The following is a 13,704-nucleotide window of genomic DNA, read 5'->3' on the forward strand; positions in this document are numbered from 1 at the left end:
GAAAATTTTGTTAAAATTTTATTTCTATAGAAAATTTTGTCAAAATTTTAGTTCTATAGAAACTTTTGTCAAAATTTTATTTCTATAGAAAATTTTATCAAAATTGTATTTTTATAGAAAATTTTGTCAAAATTTTATTTCCATAGAAAATTTGCCAAACTTTTATTGTATTTGATTTCTATAGAAAATTTTGTCAAAATTTTATTTCTATAGAAATTTTGTCAAAATTTTATTTCTATAGAAATTTTTTTCAAATTTTTTTCACGGAAAATTTTATTTCTATAGAAATTTTTGTCAAAATCTTATATTTATAGAAAATATTGTCAACATTTTATTTATATGGAAAATTTTGTCAAAATGTTACTTCTATAGAAATTTAGTCACAATTTTATTTCTATAGAAAATTTAGTCACAATTTTATTTCTATAGAAAATTTTGTCCAAATTTTATTTCTATAAAAAATTTTGTCAAAATTTTATTTCTATAGAAAATATTGGCAATATTTTATTTCTATAGAAAATTTTGTCAAAATTTTATTTCTTAAGAAAATTTTGTCAAAATTTTATTTCTTAAGAAAATGTTGCCAAAATTTTATTTCTTAACAAATATGATATTAGAATATTTAACCAAAATTTTATTTTCGTCCAACCATCTTGCAGTCTATAGGGCTTTGCCAAATAAATTTGACAAACATTCTTTTCCTCTGTTGGTTAAACTACACTTGTAGTTTAGTCAATGTATGGTTTTAAGCTGCAATAAAAAACAACAACAATGCTTAAAGAACAAAACCAACAATAACAAAACAAAACTAATGGAAAAATTGATTCCTATAGAAAATATTGTCAAAATTTCATTTCTATAGAAAATATTGTCAACATTTTATTTCTATAGAAAATTTAGTCACAATTTTATATCTATCGCAAATTTTGTCAAAATTTTATTTCTATATAAAAGTTTACCAAAATTTTATTTCTATAGAAAATTGTGTCAACATTTTATTTCTATAGAAAATTGTGTCAGCATTTTATTTCTTAAGAAAATTTTGTCAAAATTTTATTTCTATTGAAAGTTTTGTTAAAATTTTATTTCTGTAGAAAATTTTTTCAAAATTTGATTTCTATAGAAAATTTTGTCAAAATTTTATTGCTATAGAAAATTTTGTCAAAATTTTATTTCTATAGAAAATTTTGTCAAAATTTTATTTCTATAGAAAATTTTGTCAAAATTTTATTTCTATAGAAATTTTTTTCAAATTTTATTTCTATAGAAAATTTTGTCAAAATTTTATTTCTTTAGAAAATTTTGTCATAATTTTATTTCTTAAGAAAATTTTGTAAAAATTTTATTCCTTAGGGAAATGTTGGCAAAATTTTATTTCTATCGAAAATTTTGTCAAAATTTTATTACTATAGAATTTTTTTTCAAAATTTTATTTTTATAGAAAGTTTTGTTAAAATTTTATTTCTATAGAAAATTTTGTCAAAATTTTATTTCTATTGAAAGTTTTGTCAAAATTTTATTTCTATAGAAAATTTTGTCAAAATTTTATTTCTATAGAAAATTTTGCCAAAATTTAATTTCTATAGAAAATTTTGTCAAAATTTTATTACCATAGAAATATTGCCAAACTTTTATTTTATTTGATTTCTATAGAAATTTTTCTCAAAATTTTATTGCTATAGAAAATTTTGCCAAACTTTTATTTCTATAGAAAATTTTATCAAAATTTGATTTCTATAGATAATTTTGTCAAAATTTAATTTCTATAGAAAATTTTGTCAAAATATTATTTCTATAGACAATTTTGGCAAAATTTAATTTCAATAGACAGTTTTTCCAAATTGTATTTTTATGGATAATTGTTTAAAGATTGTACTTCTAAAGAAAATTTTTCATAATTTTATTTCTATAGAAAAAATTGTCAACATTTTATTTCTTTAGAAAATTTTGTCAATAGTTTATTTCTTCTCTTTGTAAATGCTATCAAAATATAAAGAATTCTACCAATCTACCAAACAGTAAACAAAATTACCATTTTTGGTAGATTTGAGCTAAACATGGAATCGGGTGATAAAAGAGATGTTCACCACGGAATACTTATGATTCAGCCCGCCTAAATTTACGGCCGTATATATTTCTTTTAAATTCTATATAAATTACCAAAAGAAAAATACGTAAACTTTTAAAACTTTGTGAAAGAAAAAGAAAATTGTAATTTGTTCATCCACAAAGAAATTTTGTTATTTCAGAGAGATAAGAGAAAGTTTTTTCGGACATATTTTGTTCGCACATTGTAATCTTTTGTCTCCCATACGCCACTAGCCACACTTTGAACCATGGTATTGCCTTTGGAACAATTGCAATAATTCATTGGACATAGTAGAATAGAATTTTTGCAACAGCATACTGACATGCCTATTAAAGAACCACCGTATGGTGTTCTCCTCTCAGTAAACCATTATGTTAGAGGCTGAACAGAAGTTCCTTCTTCCGCGCCCCTGTTAACTTGGCCATGTGGAAGCATAGAATCAAGTGAAGTGAATACTTTGGCGGGTATCTTGGTATTCGCTGATGAATTTTTGTTGTTTTTTTTTTACTACGGGATGAGACTTTATTTTCCTTTTAAATTGTCTGAAACTGCATTGACTAAGAGGAGAGGAGAAGGCGCAATCGTTTGAAAACTTAACAGCCTTTGGGCTTTGGTGTTTTTTTTTCGAAGCTGCTACCCCATACTATTCATTTATTTCCATCTATGGTTTTTGGTTGTTAGCATTTGAAGGGAGCGGCTGGCAGCAATAATTCTTCGAAAAGAATGCGTTACAAAAACTTTCGCTACCATAAGTTTTTTGTTTCTTTGTTTGTTTGTTTATCCTCCATTCAGACTCATCGTTATGTGCGTGTCTTTTATTGGTGTTGGTCAATGGTAAGGCTCTACTTACTACTGGTGGTGTTCAAGCAAGTTGCACGTTTTTTTTACAACATATTTTTTTAAACTTTAAAATTAAATAAATTGAAGATTTATATACATTTGAGTTTTTGTATATGTTGGCTGCCTAAATATATTACTTTGCAGGGCAATAGTAACGACCATTGGTCAGTAGAATTTCCGTATTTTTGGAATGAATTGGACTGATCATGGCTGCTTTATCACAATGAACTGAATATTTTAAGTGTCTAGTCTGCCACTTGAACCTATGGCTGCTCCGATCCACTGTATTCTTTGATAAGAGGTAGTTTGTTCTTATTTTGACTCTTCTTGCTGTTTTTTTTATCAGTTACTAGCTTCTCCGCGTCTCAAGATTCAAGGGTAGTGAACGTGAAGAATTATTGAGTAGCATTATTAGAAAACTCAAATTTTACAGAACTTTAGATTAAAAAATTTTCCCGTCAACTCATAATATATGCCACAAATCGCAATATGGCATCCATAGTGAAACAGAATCAACTGCATTCTCCAGATAGAGTCCAGTAGTTTGTTCTGTTTTTTGTAGGCTTAAAACTTATTGGACGACTCTTGATTTTGACGCTTCTTGTAAATTTTTTATCAGTTACTAACCTCATATTGAATAGTTTGAAGTTGTGAATGAGAGATGTAAATCAGGTAGAGTTTTGAATAAATACAATAACAAGTATATAAGGCCGTAAGTTCGGCCAGGCCGAATCTTATATACCCTCCACCATGTATTGCATAGAAACTTTTACTAAAGACTGTCATGCACAATCGAATTACTTGGGTTGTGGTAACACTTGTCGATGGCAAGATATCTTAAAACTTCTTAACATTATCTTCGCAATTGTAAGTTGGTCCATACGGGATATATATTAAACAATTTTGACAAAATTTTCTATAGAAATAAAATTTTGACAAAATTTTCTATAGAAATAAAATTTTGGCAAAGTTTTCTATAGAAATAAAATTTTGGCAAAGTTTTCTATAGAAATAAAATTTTGGCAAAATTTTCTATAGAAATAAAATTTTGGCAAAATTTTCTATAGAAATAAAATTTTGACAAAATTTTCTATAGAAATAAAATTTTGACAAAATTTTCTATAGAAAAAAATTTTGACAACATTTTCTGTAGAAATAAAATTTTGACAAAATTTTCAATAGAAATAAAAATTTGACAAAATTTGCTATAGAAATAAAATTTTGACCAAATTTTCTATAGAAATAAAATTTTCACAATATTTTCTATAAAAATAAAATTCTGACCAAATTTTCTATAGAAATAAAACTTTGACTAAATTTTCTATAGAAATAAAATCTTGACAAAATTTTCTATAGTAAGAAAATTTTATATAGAAATAAAATTTTGACAAAATTTTCTATAGAAACAATATTTTGACTAAATTTTCTATAAAAATAAAATTTTGACCAAATTTTTATAGAAATAAAATTTTGACTAACTTTTCTATAGAAATAAAATCTTGACAAAATTTTCTATAGTAATAAAATTTTGACAAAATGTTTAAAGAAATAAAATTTTGACAAAATTTTATATAGAAATAAAATCTTGACAAAATCTTCTATAGTAAAAAAATTTTGACAAAATTTTATATAAAAATAAAATTTTCACAAAATTTTCTATGGAAATGAAATTTTGACAAAATGTTCTATAGTAATAAAATTTTGACAAAGTGTTGTATAGTAATAAAAATTTGAAATAAATTTTCTACAGTAATAACATATTGACAAAATTTTCTATAGAAATTAAATTTAGGCAACATTTTCTACAGAAATAGAATTTTGACAAAATTTTCTATAGAAATAAAATTTTGACAAAATGTTGTATAGTAATAAAATTTTGACATTTTCTATAGTAATAATATTTCGGTGGATTATTTTGGGGATCGGCTATATATAACTATAGACCGATATGGACCAATTCCTGCATGGTTCTCAGAGACCATATGTTAACACCACGTACCAAATTGCAACCGAATCGGATGAATTTTGCTCATCCATGAGGCTCCAGAGGTGAAATCTGGGGATCGGTTTATATGGGGGCTATATATAATTATGGACCGATGTGAACTAATTTTTGCATGGTGGTTAGAGACCATATACTAACACCATGTACCAAAATTCAGCCGGATGGGATGAAATTTGCTTCTCTTAGAGGCTCGACAAACCAAATCGGGGGATCGGTTTATATGGCGGCTATATATAATTATGGACCGATGTGGACCAATTTTTGCATGTTTGTGAAAGACCATATATTGACACCGTGTACCAAATTTCAGCCGGATCGGATGAAATTTGCTCCTCCAAGAGGCTCCGCAAGCCAAATCTGAGCGTCGGTTTATATGGGGGCTATACGTAAAAGTGGTCCGATATGGCCCATATGGGAAACGTTTAAATCTGAAGTAATTTTAAGGAAACTTCGCAAAAGTTTATTTATGATTTATCGCTCGATATATATGTATTAGAAGTTTAGGAAAATTAGAGTCATTTTTACAACTAAGCAATAGCGATTTTACAAGGAAAATGTTGGTATTTTGACCATTTTTGTCGAAATCAGAAAAACATATATATGGGAGCTATATCTAAATCTGAACCGATTTCAACGAAATTTGGCACGCATAGCTACAATGCTAATTCTACTCCCTGTGCAAAATTTCAACTAAATCGGAGTTAAAAATTGGCATCTACGGTCATATGAGTGTAAATCGGGCGAAAGATATATATGGGAGATATATATAAATCTGAATAGATTTCAACCAACTTTGGCACGCATAGCTACAATGCTAATTATACTCCCTGTGCAAAATTACAATTAAATCAGTACAAAAGATTGGCCACTGTGGTCATATGAGTGTAAATCGGGCGAAAACTATATATGGGAGCTATATCTAAATCTGAACCGATTTCAACCAAATTTGGCACCCATAGCTACGATGATAAATCTACTCCCTGTGCATATTGCATAAATCGGAATAAAAGATTGGCCACTGTGGTCATATGAGTGTAAATCGGGCGAACGATATATATTGGAGCTGTATCTAAATCAGAACCGATTTCAATAAAATTTGGCACACTTGACTACACCACTAATTGTATTCCTAGTGCAAAATTTCAACCAAGTTGGGGTAAAACTCTGGCTTCTGGGACCATATTAGTCCATATCGGGCGAAAGATATATGTAGGAGCTATATCTAAATCTGAACCGATTTCAATCAAATTTTACACACTTGACTATACGACTAAGTGTTATGTTTGTACAAAATTTCAAGCAAATCGGTATAAAAGTCTGGCTTCTGGGGCCATATAAGTGCATATCGGGCGAAAGATATATATGGGAGCTATATCTAAATCTGAACCTATTTCTTCCAAAATCAATAGGGTTCTATTCTGAGCCAAAACACATACAAATTTGAAGTCGATTGCACTAAAACTGAGACCTAGACTTTGATTACATAAATGTGTTCACAGACAGACGGACAGATGGACATGGCTAGATCGACTCAAGGACCCACCCTGAGCATTATTGTCAAAAACCCCATGTGTATATCTCGTCTCCTTCAGAGTGTTCCAAACAAACGCACTAACTTATAATACCCTGTTCCACAGTGTGGCGCAGGGTATAAGAAATATGTATCAATTTGTTCTGCACAATTTAAATTAAAGATTAATTAATTTAATAGTAATGTGTACCATACATTCCTGTCGTATCTTTATAAATTTTTAACAATTAACATTCTATGTAATCTTGTAAAAATAAGAACACTATAAAGATATATTCAATATTATACTAACTATTCGTTAAATCCACAAAACTTATCCGGTTAGTTGTTTGATCAGCTGATTCTGATTTTGAAGCTCGAACTTTCCTTTGTCTCGCTGTGGTATTTTTGTAAATTTTACATACAAGGAAGAAACAAAAAGACATGAAGAAAGAAATACAACATTTATTGTTAATTGTCATCAGACTAGTAATTTCACAAAACATCACATTAAAGGGAGAAAGAGCAAGAAGGAAAACTGAACATTTAACAGAAAGCGAACCGATTAACACAATTCGTCCACATAGGAATACAATTCCAAAAAAGGAACAAAAAAACAAACTCTTGTATTGTCTATAAAAAAATAGCAAATAATATAAAGAAAACAAACTGACATTAATGCAATACAAAATAAAATATCAACAAAAGGGAACATTTTATACAAAATGTATTCTCAACAGAAATAAGTTTTGTAGAACATGGGAGGGACAGACAGTAATTCTCACCTGTATTGGCAGATTTTCCTAATAGACCTTTTGGAAGATGTTGAAATCGAAGTGCATATATGTGATTATAGTGAAAATAAATGTGAGATAAAGAAAAGAGAAAAAATTGTTAATATTTTGGTATAACAATGATGATATTGCAAACAATATACAAATAAATTCAAGTTTTACTATTGAATATTACAGAACTCTGGCCTCAATAAATTAAAATAGAAAACGATCAACGTAAAGTGCAAAATAAACCATTATTTTTATGGTTAGTCTCGAATATAATTTAGACTTAAAATTCTTAGTTCAATAGAAAAAATTTCCCAAATTTTAATTTTTAATTCTTTGATTCCAGCTTAAGACCATGCGTTGACTACCCAACAAGGGTAGCTTAAGCAACAGGGAGTAAATGTTGTCAAAATTTTATTTCTATAGAAAAGTTGGTCAAAAATTTATTTCTATAGAAAATTTGGTCAAAATTTTAATTCTATAGAAAAAATTTTCAAACTTTTATATCTATAGAAAAATTTATCAAAATTTTAATCCTTTAGACAATTTTCTCGAAACTTTATTTCTATAGAAAATTTTCTCAAAATTTTATTTCTATAGAAAATTTGGTCAAAATTTTATTTCTATAGAAAATCTTGTAAAAAATTTATTTCTATCGAAAATTTTTGTAAAAATTTTATTTCTATGGAAAATTTTTATTTTTGTAGAAAATGTTTTTATAAAAAATTTTCGCAAACTTTTATTTCTGTAGAAAATTTTGCCAAAATTTTATTTCTATAGAAAATTTTGTCAAAATTTTATTTTTATAGAAAATTTTGTAAAAACTTTATTTCTATCGAAAATTTTGTCAAAATTTTATTTCTATAGAAAATTTTGTTACAATTATATTTCTATAGAAAATTTTGTCAAAATTCTATTTCTATAGAAAATTTTGTCATCATTTTATTTATATAGAAAATTTTGTCAAAATGTTATTTCTATACAAAATATTGGCAAAATTTTATTTTTATAGAAAATTTTCTCAAAATTGTATTTCTATAGAAAATTTTATTTATATAAAAAATTTTGTCAAAATTTTATTTCTGTAGAAAATTTTGTCAAAATTTTATTTCTATAGAAAATTTTCTCAAAATTTTATTTCTATAGAAAATTTTGTTACAATTTTATTTGTAAAAAAAAATTTTGTCAAAATTTTATTTGTAAAAAAAGTTTTGTCAAAATTTTATTTGCATAAAAAATTTTGTCAAAATTTTATTCCTATAGAAAATTTTGTCAAAACTTTATTTCTATAGAAAATTTTCTCAAAATTTTGTTTCTATAGAAAATGTTGTCAACATTAGAAAATTTTGTCAAAATGTTATTTCTATACAAAATATTGGCAAAATTTTATTTTTATAAAAAATTTTCTCAAAATTTTATTTCTATAGAAAATTTTATTTATACAAAAAATTTTGCCAAAATTTTATTTCTATAGACAATTTTATCAAAATTTTATTTCTATAGAAAATTTTTTACAATTTTAGTTCTATAGAAAATTGTGTCAACATTTTATTTCTATAGAAAATTTTGTCAATATTTTATTTCTATAAAAAATTTTGTGAAAACTTTATTTCTGTAGAAAATGTTGTCAAAAATTTATTTTTATAGAAAATTTTCTCAAAATTTTATTTCTACAGAAAATGTTCTCAATATTCTATTTCCATAGAAAATTTTGTCAAAATTTTATTTCTATAGAAAAGTTTGTCAAAACTTTATTTCTATTGAAAATATTGTCAAAAATTTATTTTTATAGAAAATTTTGTCAAAATTTTATTTCTATACAAAATTTTGTTACAATTTTATTTCCATAGAAATTTTTGTCAACATTTTATTTCTATAGAAAATTGTGTCATTATGTTATTTATATAGAAAATTTTGTCAAAATTTTATTTCTATACAAAATTTTGTCAAAATTTTATTTCAATACAAAATATGATCAAAATTTAATTTCAATAGAAAATTTTCTCAAAATTTTTATTTCTTTAGAAAATTTTCTCAAAATGTTATTTCTATAGAAAATTTTCTCAAAATTTTATTTCTATAGAAAATTTTGTCAAATTTTTATTTATATAAAAATTTTGTCAAAATTGTATTTCTATAGAAAATTTTATCGAAATTTTATTTCTATAGAAATTTTTGTTACAATTTTATTTCTATAGAAAATTTTGTTACAATGTTAGTTCTATAGAAAATTGTGTTAACATTTTATTTTTACAGAAAAATTTGTAAACATTTTATTTCTATAGAAAATTTTGTCAACATTTTATTTCTATAGAAAATTTTGTCAACATTTTATTTCTATGGAAAATATTGTCAAATTTTTGTTTCTATACAAAATAGAAAATATTGTCAAAATTTTATTTCTATAGAAAATTTTGTCAAAATTTTATTTGTATAAAAATTTTTGTCGAAATTTTATTTGAATAATTTTTTTTTAATTTTATTTCTATAGAAAATTTTGTCAAAATTTTATTTCTATAGAAAATATTGTCAAAATTTTATTTCTATAGAAAATTTTGTCATCATTTTATTTCTATAGAAAATTTTATCAAAACTTTATTTCTATAGAAAATTTTGTCAAAACTTTATTTTTATAGAAAATTTTCTCAAAATTTTACTTCTATAGAAAATTTTCTCAAAATTTTACTTCTATAGAAAATTTTCTCAAAATTTTATTTCTGTAGAAAATTATGTCAAAATTTTATTTCTATAGAAAATTTTGTCAAAATTTTATTTCTATACAAAATTTTCTCAAAATTTTATTTCTATAGAAAATTTTGTCAAAATTTTATTTATATAAAAAATTTTGTCAAAAATTTTATTTCAATAGAAAATTTTATCAAAATTTTATTTCTATAGAAAATTTTCTCAAAATTTTATTTCTATAGAAATTTTTGTTACAATTTTATTTCTATACAAAATTTTGTCAAAAAATTTTTTGTAAAAATAGTTTTGTCAAAATGGGTTTAGTGAACTACCCGAATTTATTCTGATAATTGGTTGATAGTTTTGCTGCAAGTAGAGGATGCTGATGAGGAATGTGGTAATTCCGAAACGTGCGTTCATCCAACCATCTTGCAGTGTATGGTGCTTTGCCCAAATAAATTTGACAAACATTCCTTTCCTCTCTTGGTTAAGCTACACTTGTAGTTTAGTCAACGCAATGGTTCTAAAGCTGAGACCAAAACAACAAATATGATTGAACTACAAACCAACAATAAAAAACAAAAACAAAATTTGTATAGAAAATTTTGTCAACATTTTTTTTTCTATAGAAAATTTCTCCAAATTTTATGTTTGTAGAAAATTATGTCAAAAATTTTATTTCTATGAAAAATTTTCTCAAAATTTTATTTCTATAGAAAATGGTATCCAAATTTTATTTCTATAGAAAATTTTGTCAAATTTTTATTTATATAAAAAATTTAGTTAATATTTTATTTCTATAGAAAATTATCTCAAAAAAAAATTTTTATAGAAAATTTCCTCAAAATTTTATTTTTATAGAAAATTTCCTCAAAATTTTATTTTTATAGAAAATTTTCTCAAAATTTTATTTTTATAGAAAATTTGTTCAAAATTTTATTTCTATAGAAAATGTTGTCAAAATTTTATTTCTATACAAAATTTGTCCAAATTTTATTTCTGTAGAAAATTTTGCCCAAATTTTATTTCTATGGAAAATTTTGTCAAAATTTTTTGAAAATTCTCTGAAAGTTCTCAATATGCAGAACTTTTTTAGCAACTTCAAATTGTTTAAGGACTGATCTAGGGAGCCACCGTGATGCAATGGTTAGCATGCCCGCCTTCCATACACAAGGTCGTGGGTTCGATTCCTGCTTCGACCGAACACCAAAAAGTTTTTCAGCGGTGGATTATCCCACCTCAGTAATGGTGGTGAAATTTCTGAGGGTTTCAAAGCTTCTCTACGTGGTTTTGCTGCAATCTGGAACACGGTTCGGACTCGGCTATAAAAAGGAGGTCCCTTTTCATTGAGCATAACATGGAATCGGGCAGCACTCAGTGATAAGAGAGAAGTTCACCAATGTGGTATCACAATGGACTGAATAGTCTAAGTGAGCCTGATACATCGGGCTGCCACCTAACCTAACCTAAGACTGATCTAATTAAGCATTATTTAAGTTTATTGATGCTGACATATAGAGCACTGATGGACCACATAAAGGATCATCTGTAATTTGTAATTTCACAAATCCCTCAACACTCTAATCTCTGTGCATTGGAGTACGAATATCCACCACTACGTAAGCCTGAGAATACACATTTGGTTAAGCCATTATTGGTTTTGACCACAACACATTCATTAAAGCCTTAAAACAAGTGTTCTTCTCCTCTAAAGCCATTTGTTTTCACAATGCATACTCACTTGGTGAGTGTGTCAAGCTTTATTGTGTGGTCAACATGTGTGAACGAACCATCGAACCAAACGAACAAACGCACCAGCAAACTGGCACATAATAAAAACGGATGAATGAGTGAAACCAGCCAGCGAGCGAGCAAGCAAGCAAATGAATTATTTAATTAAATGATTTTTAAATTATCAATATAATTAAGTTTAAGTCAACAAAAACCAATGGATATTGGCTTGGTTGGTGGCAAACCATAAGTGACAGAGAAAGGGAATAATTACGTGAGTCTAGAGTGTTGGGGAGAGGGACAATTGAACGAACCACTACTGATGAATGAACGAGAAGTTTTGGTTGGCGTATTTTTCCTGCGGTCTGGGGGATTACAATTTATTAACAATATCCGGCAATCAATGGCCAATGATGCATGGTCATGTATTAATGGATGTTTATTTTATTGTATAAACGGCTTGCTACTGTGTCCGATCCTCGTTTGAAGATAGGCAAATAATATTTTCATTAAAAAAAAAAAACAAGGATTCCTCTCGTAACAGGCTCCCCAAAAGGTGGAAGTGGGTAGTGGGTGGGAGTTGGCCTACTATATCCGGTAGTAAGTAATATTGTATAATTTTCACTTAAACATTACTTATGGAATCGGATTAAATTACCATTCTCTTACTAACGGCCATTTTCATGTATCTCCGTTAGACTTTAACTCCCAGTTAACAGAAAGTAAAATCGAAATATCTTCTCTCCGGTTAACTTTAACTGAAAAATCTTTAGCAGTTAAGTTCCTAACTGGCATATGGAATATGTAGATTAGATGACAGACATGTCAATAGTACGGTTTAAAAGTTCGTTAGCTAACGTAGCACTAACGGAGCTTCCTGAAAATGGGGGTAAAAGTAAAATGATAATTGCTTTGTAGCTGTTTTTTTTGTTTATTATTACCACCAGAAGGACCACAAAAATGAATATTATTAAGTATCATTTAAGGATTAACTTTTCATTGTTACATTGGTAGGGTAGATTTTCTCACAATCAACCGAATGTTTCGGGGGAAATCATCAAGGATGTTTATGTTGCAATTACAACAAAAGGATTTATGGGTTACAAATTTATCCAACTGGAAGAATGAATTTAATGCAAAATAATGAACAAGTTAAGGGAAATATAAAAAACAATGATGGTAGTTGTTTTAAAAAAGGATTAATTTTAAATATTTGTAAGTTTATTTTTTTTTTTTTTTTTAAAGCAAAAAATACTTACATAATAAGGCGGCTGTATTTGTCAACTGAGCATTTCCCGGATTGCTGGCCGTATTTGTTAATGACGATTGAGTCATAGCTGCTAAGGCAGCTAAATTTTGTACAGTCATTGGAGGTAGAAGGCCAGCGGCTGCTGCTGCTGCGGTTGCCGCAGCACTATCCGCCGTATTGGTTTGTGCACCAAGACCTATAAAAGATAGAAAATATTTCAAAAATCAAATACAAATAAATACCGGCGGGGCAACCTATATAGGAAAACCGAAAATCCGATCGAATTTAAAGAACATTGTTAACCTAACTGATAGTTTTCCCCAAATGCAATAGCTTCCCAACAAAAAAAGCGTCAACAAAAAAGTAGTGAAAATGTTCTTTTTGGATCCGGAAGTGGTGCAAAATTAGCGCAGTAGCGATGTATGCAATATTGGCTTGTCATAGGAGGGATATCCGTTGCACTGAATTTGCATCACTTCGTAAGGTGTGATTCGAGGTGGATGTGAATAAAAAAAATTTTTAATATTTTCCCTAATAAATAATTTTTATAATTTTTTATGATTTTTAATGCTTTCTTATGCTCGTCTGAAACGCTTGACCTCAAATATTTTCAAAAATGTGCAAATTGTCTAGACTGGATTTAGTTTTTTTTTCGACAAAATTTTAATAATTTGTACCATTTTATTTATTCGTAATCTTTTTTAACCTATTTGAGAGAAAAAAGTTAAAATTACTCATTAAAAATATGAAAAAAAAGAGTTATAAAAAATTGAATTAAAAGAACTTCCTGTGTAGTTAAAATAAAGAACATCT

At 26.7% G+C, this 13,704-nt stretch overlaps 1 protein-coding gene across 6 annotated transcripts in view; it reads right to left on the bottom strand.

Moving 5' to 3' along the window:
* Positions 1–13,704, bottom strand: part of bru1 (bruno 1) — a 618,688-nt gene that overhangs the window by 66,027 nt on the left and 538,957 nt on the right. For 5 of the 6 annotated variants that reach the window (XR_012719747.1, XM_075296969.1, XM_075296968.1 and 2 more), the window contains 2 exons: positions 12,902–13,087; positions 7,230–7,256 (listed from right to left, as the gene is read on the bottom strand). Coding sequence is in view for 5 of the 6 variants with exons in the window: in XM_075296969.1 (XP_075153084.1) it covers positions 7,230–7,256; positions 12,902–13,087 (213 nt within the window). In the remaining variant the exon portion in view is untranslated. The remainder of the gene's footprint in view (positions 1–7,229; positions 7,257–12,901; positions 13,088–13,704) is intronic. The other variant, XM_075296970.1, reaches the window with a different exon arrangement.

The sequence above is a fragment of the Haematobia irritans genome, chromosome 2, assembly GCF_050003625.1.
Source record: "Haematobia irritans isolate KBUSLIRL chromosome 2, ASM5000362v1, whole genome shotgun sequence".
Classification (NCBI taxonomy): Eukaryota; Metazoa; Arthropoda; class Insecta; order Diptera; family Muscidae; genus Haematobia; species Haematobia irritans.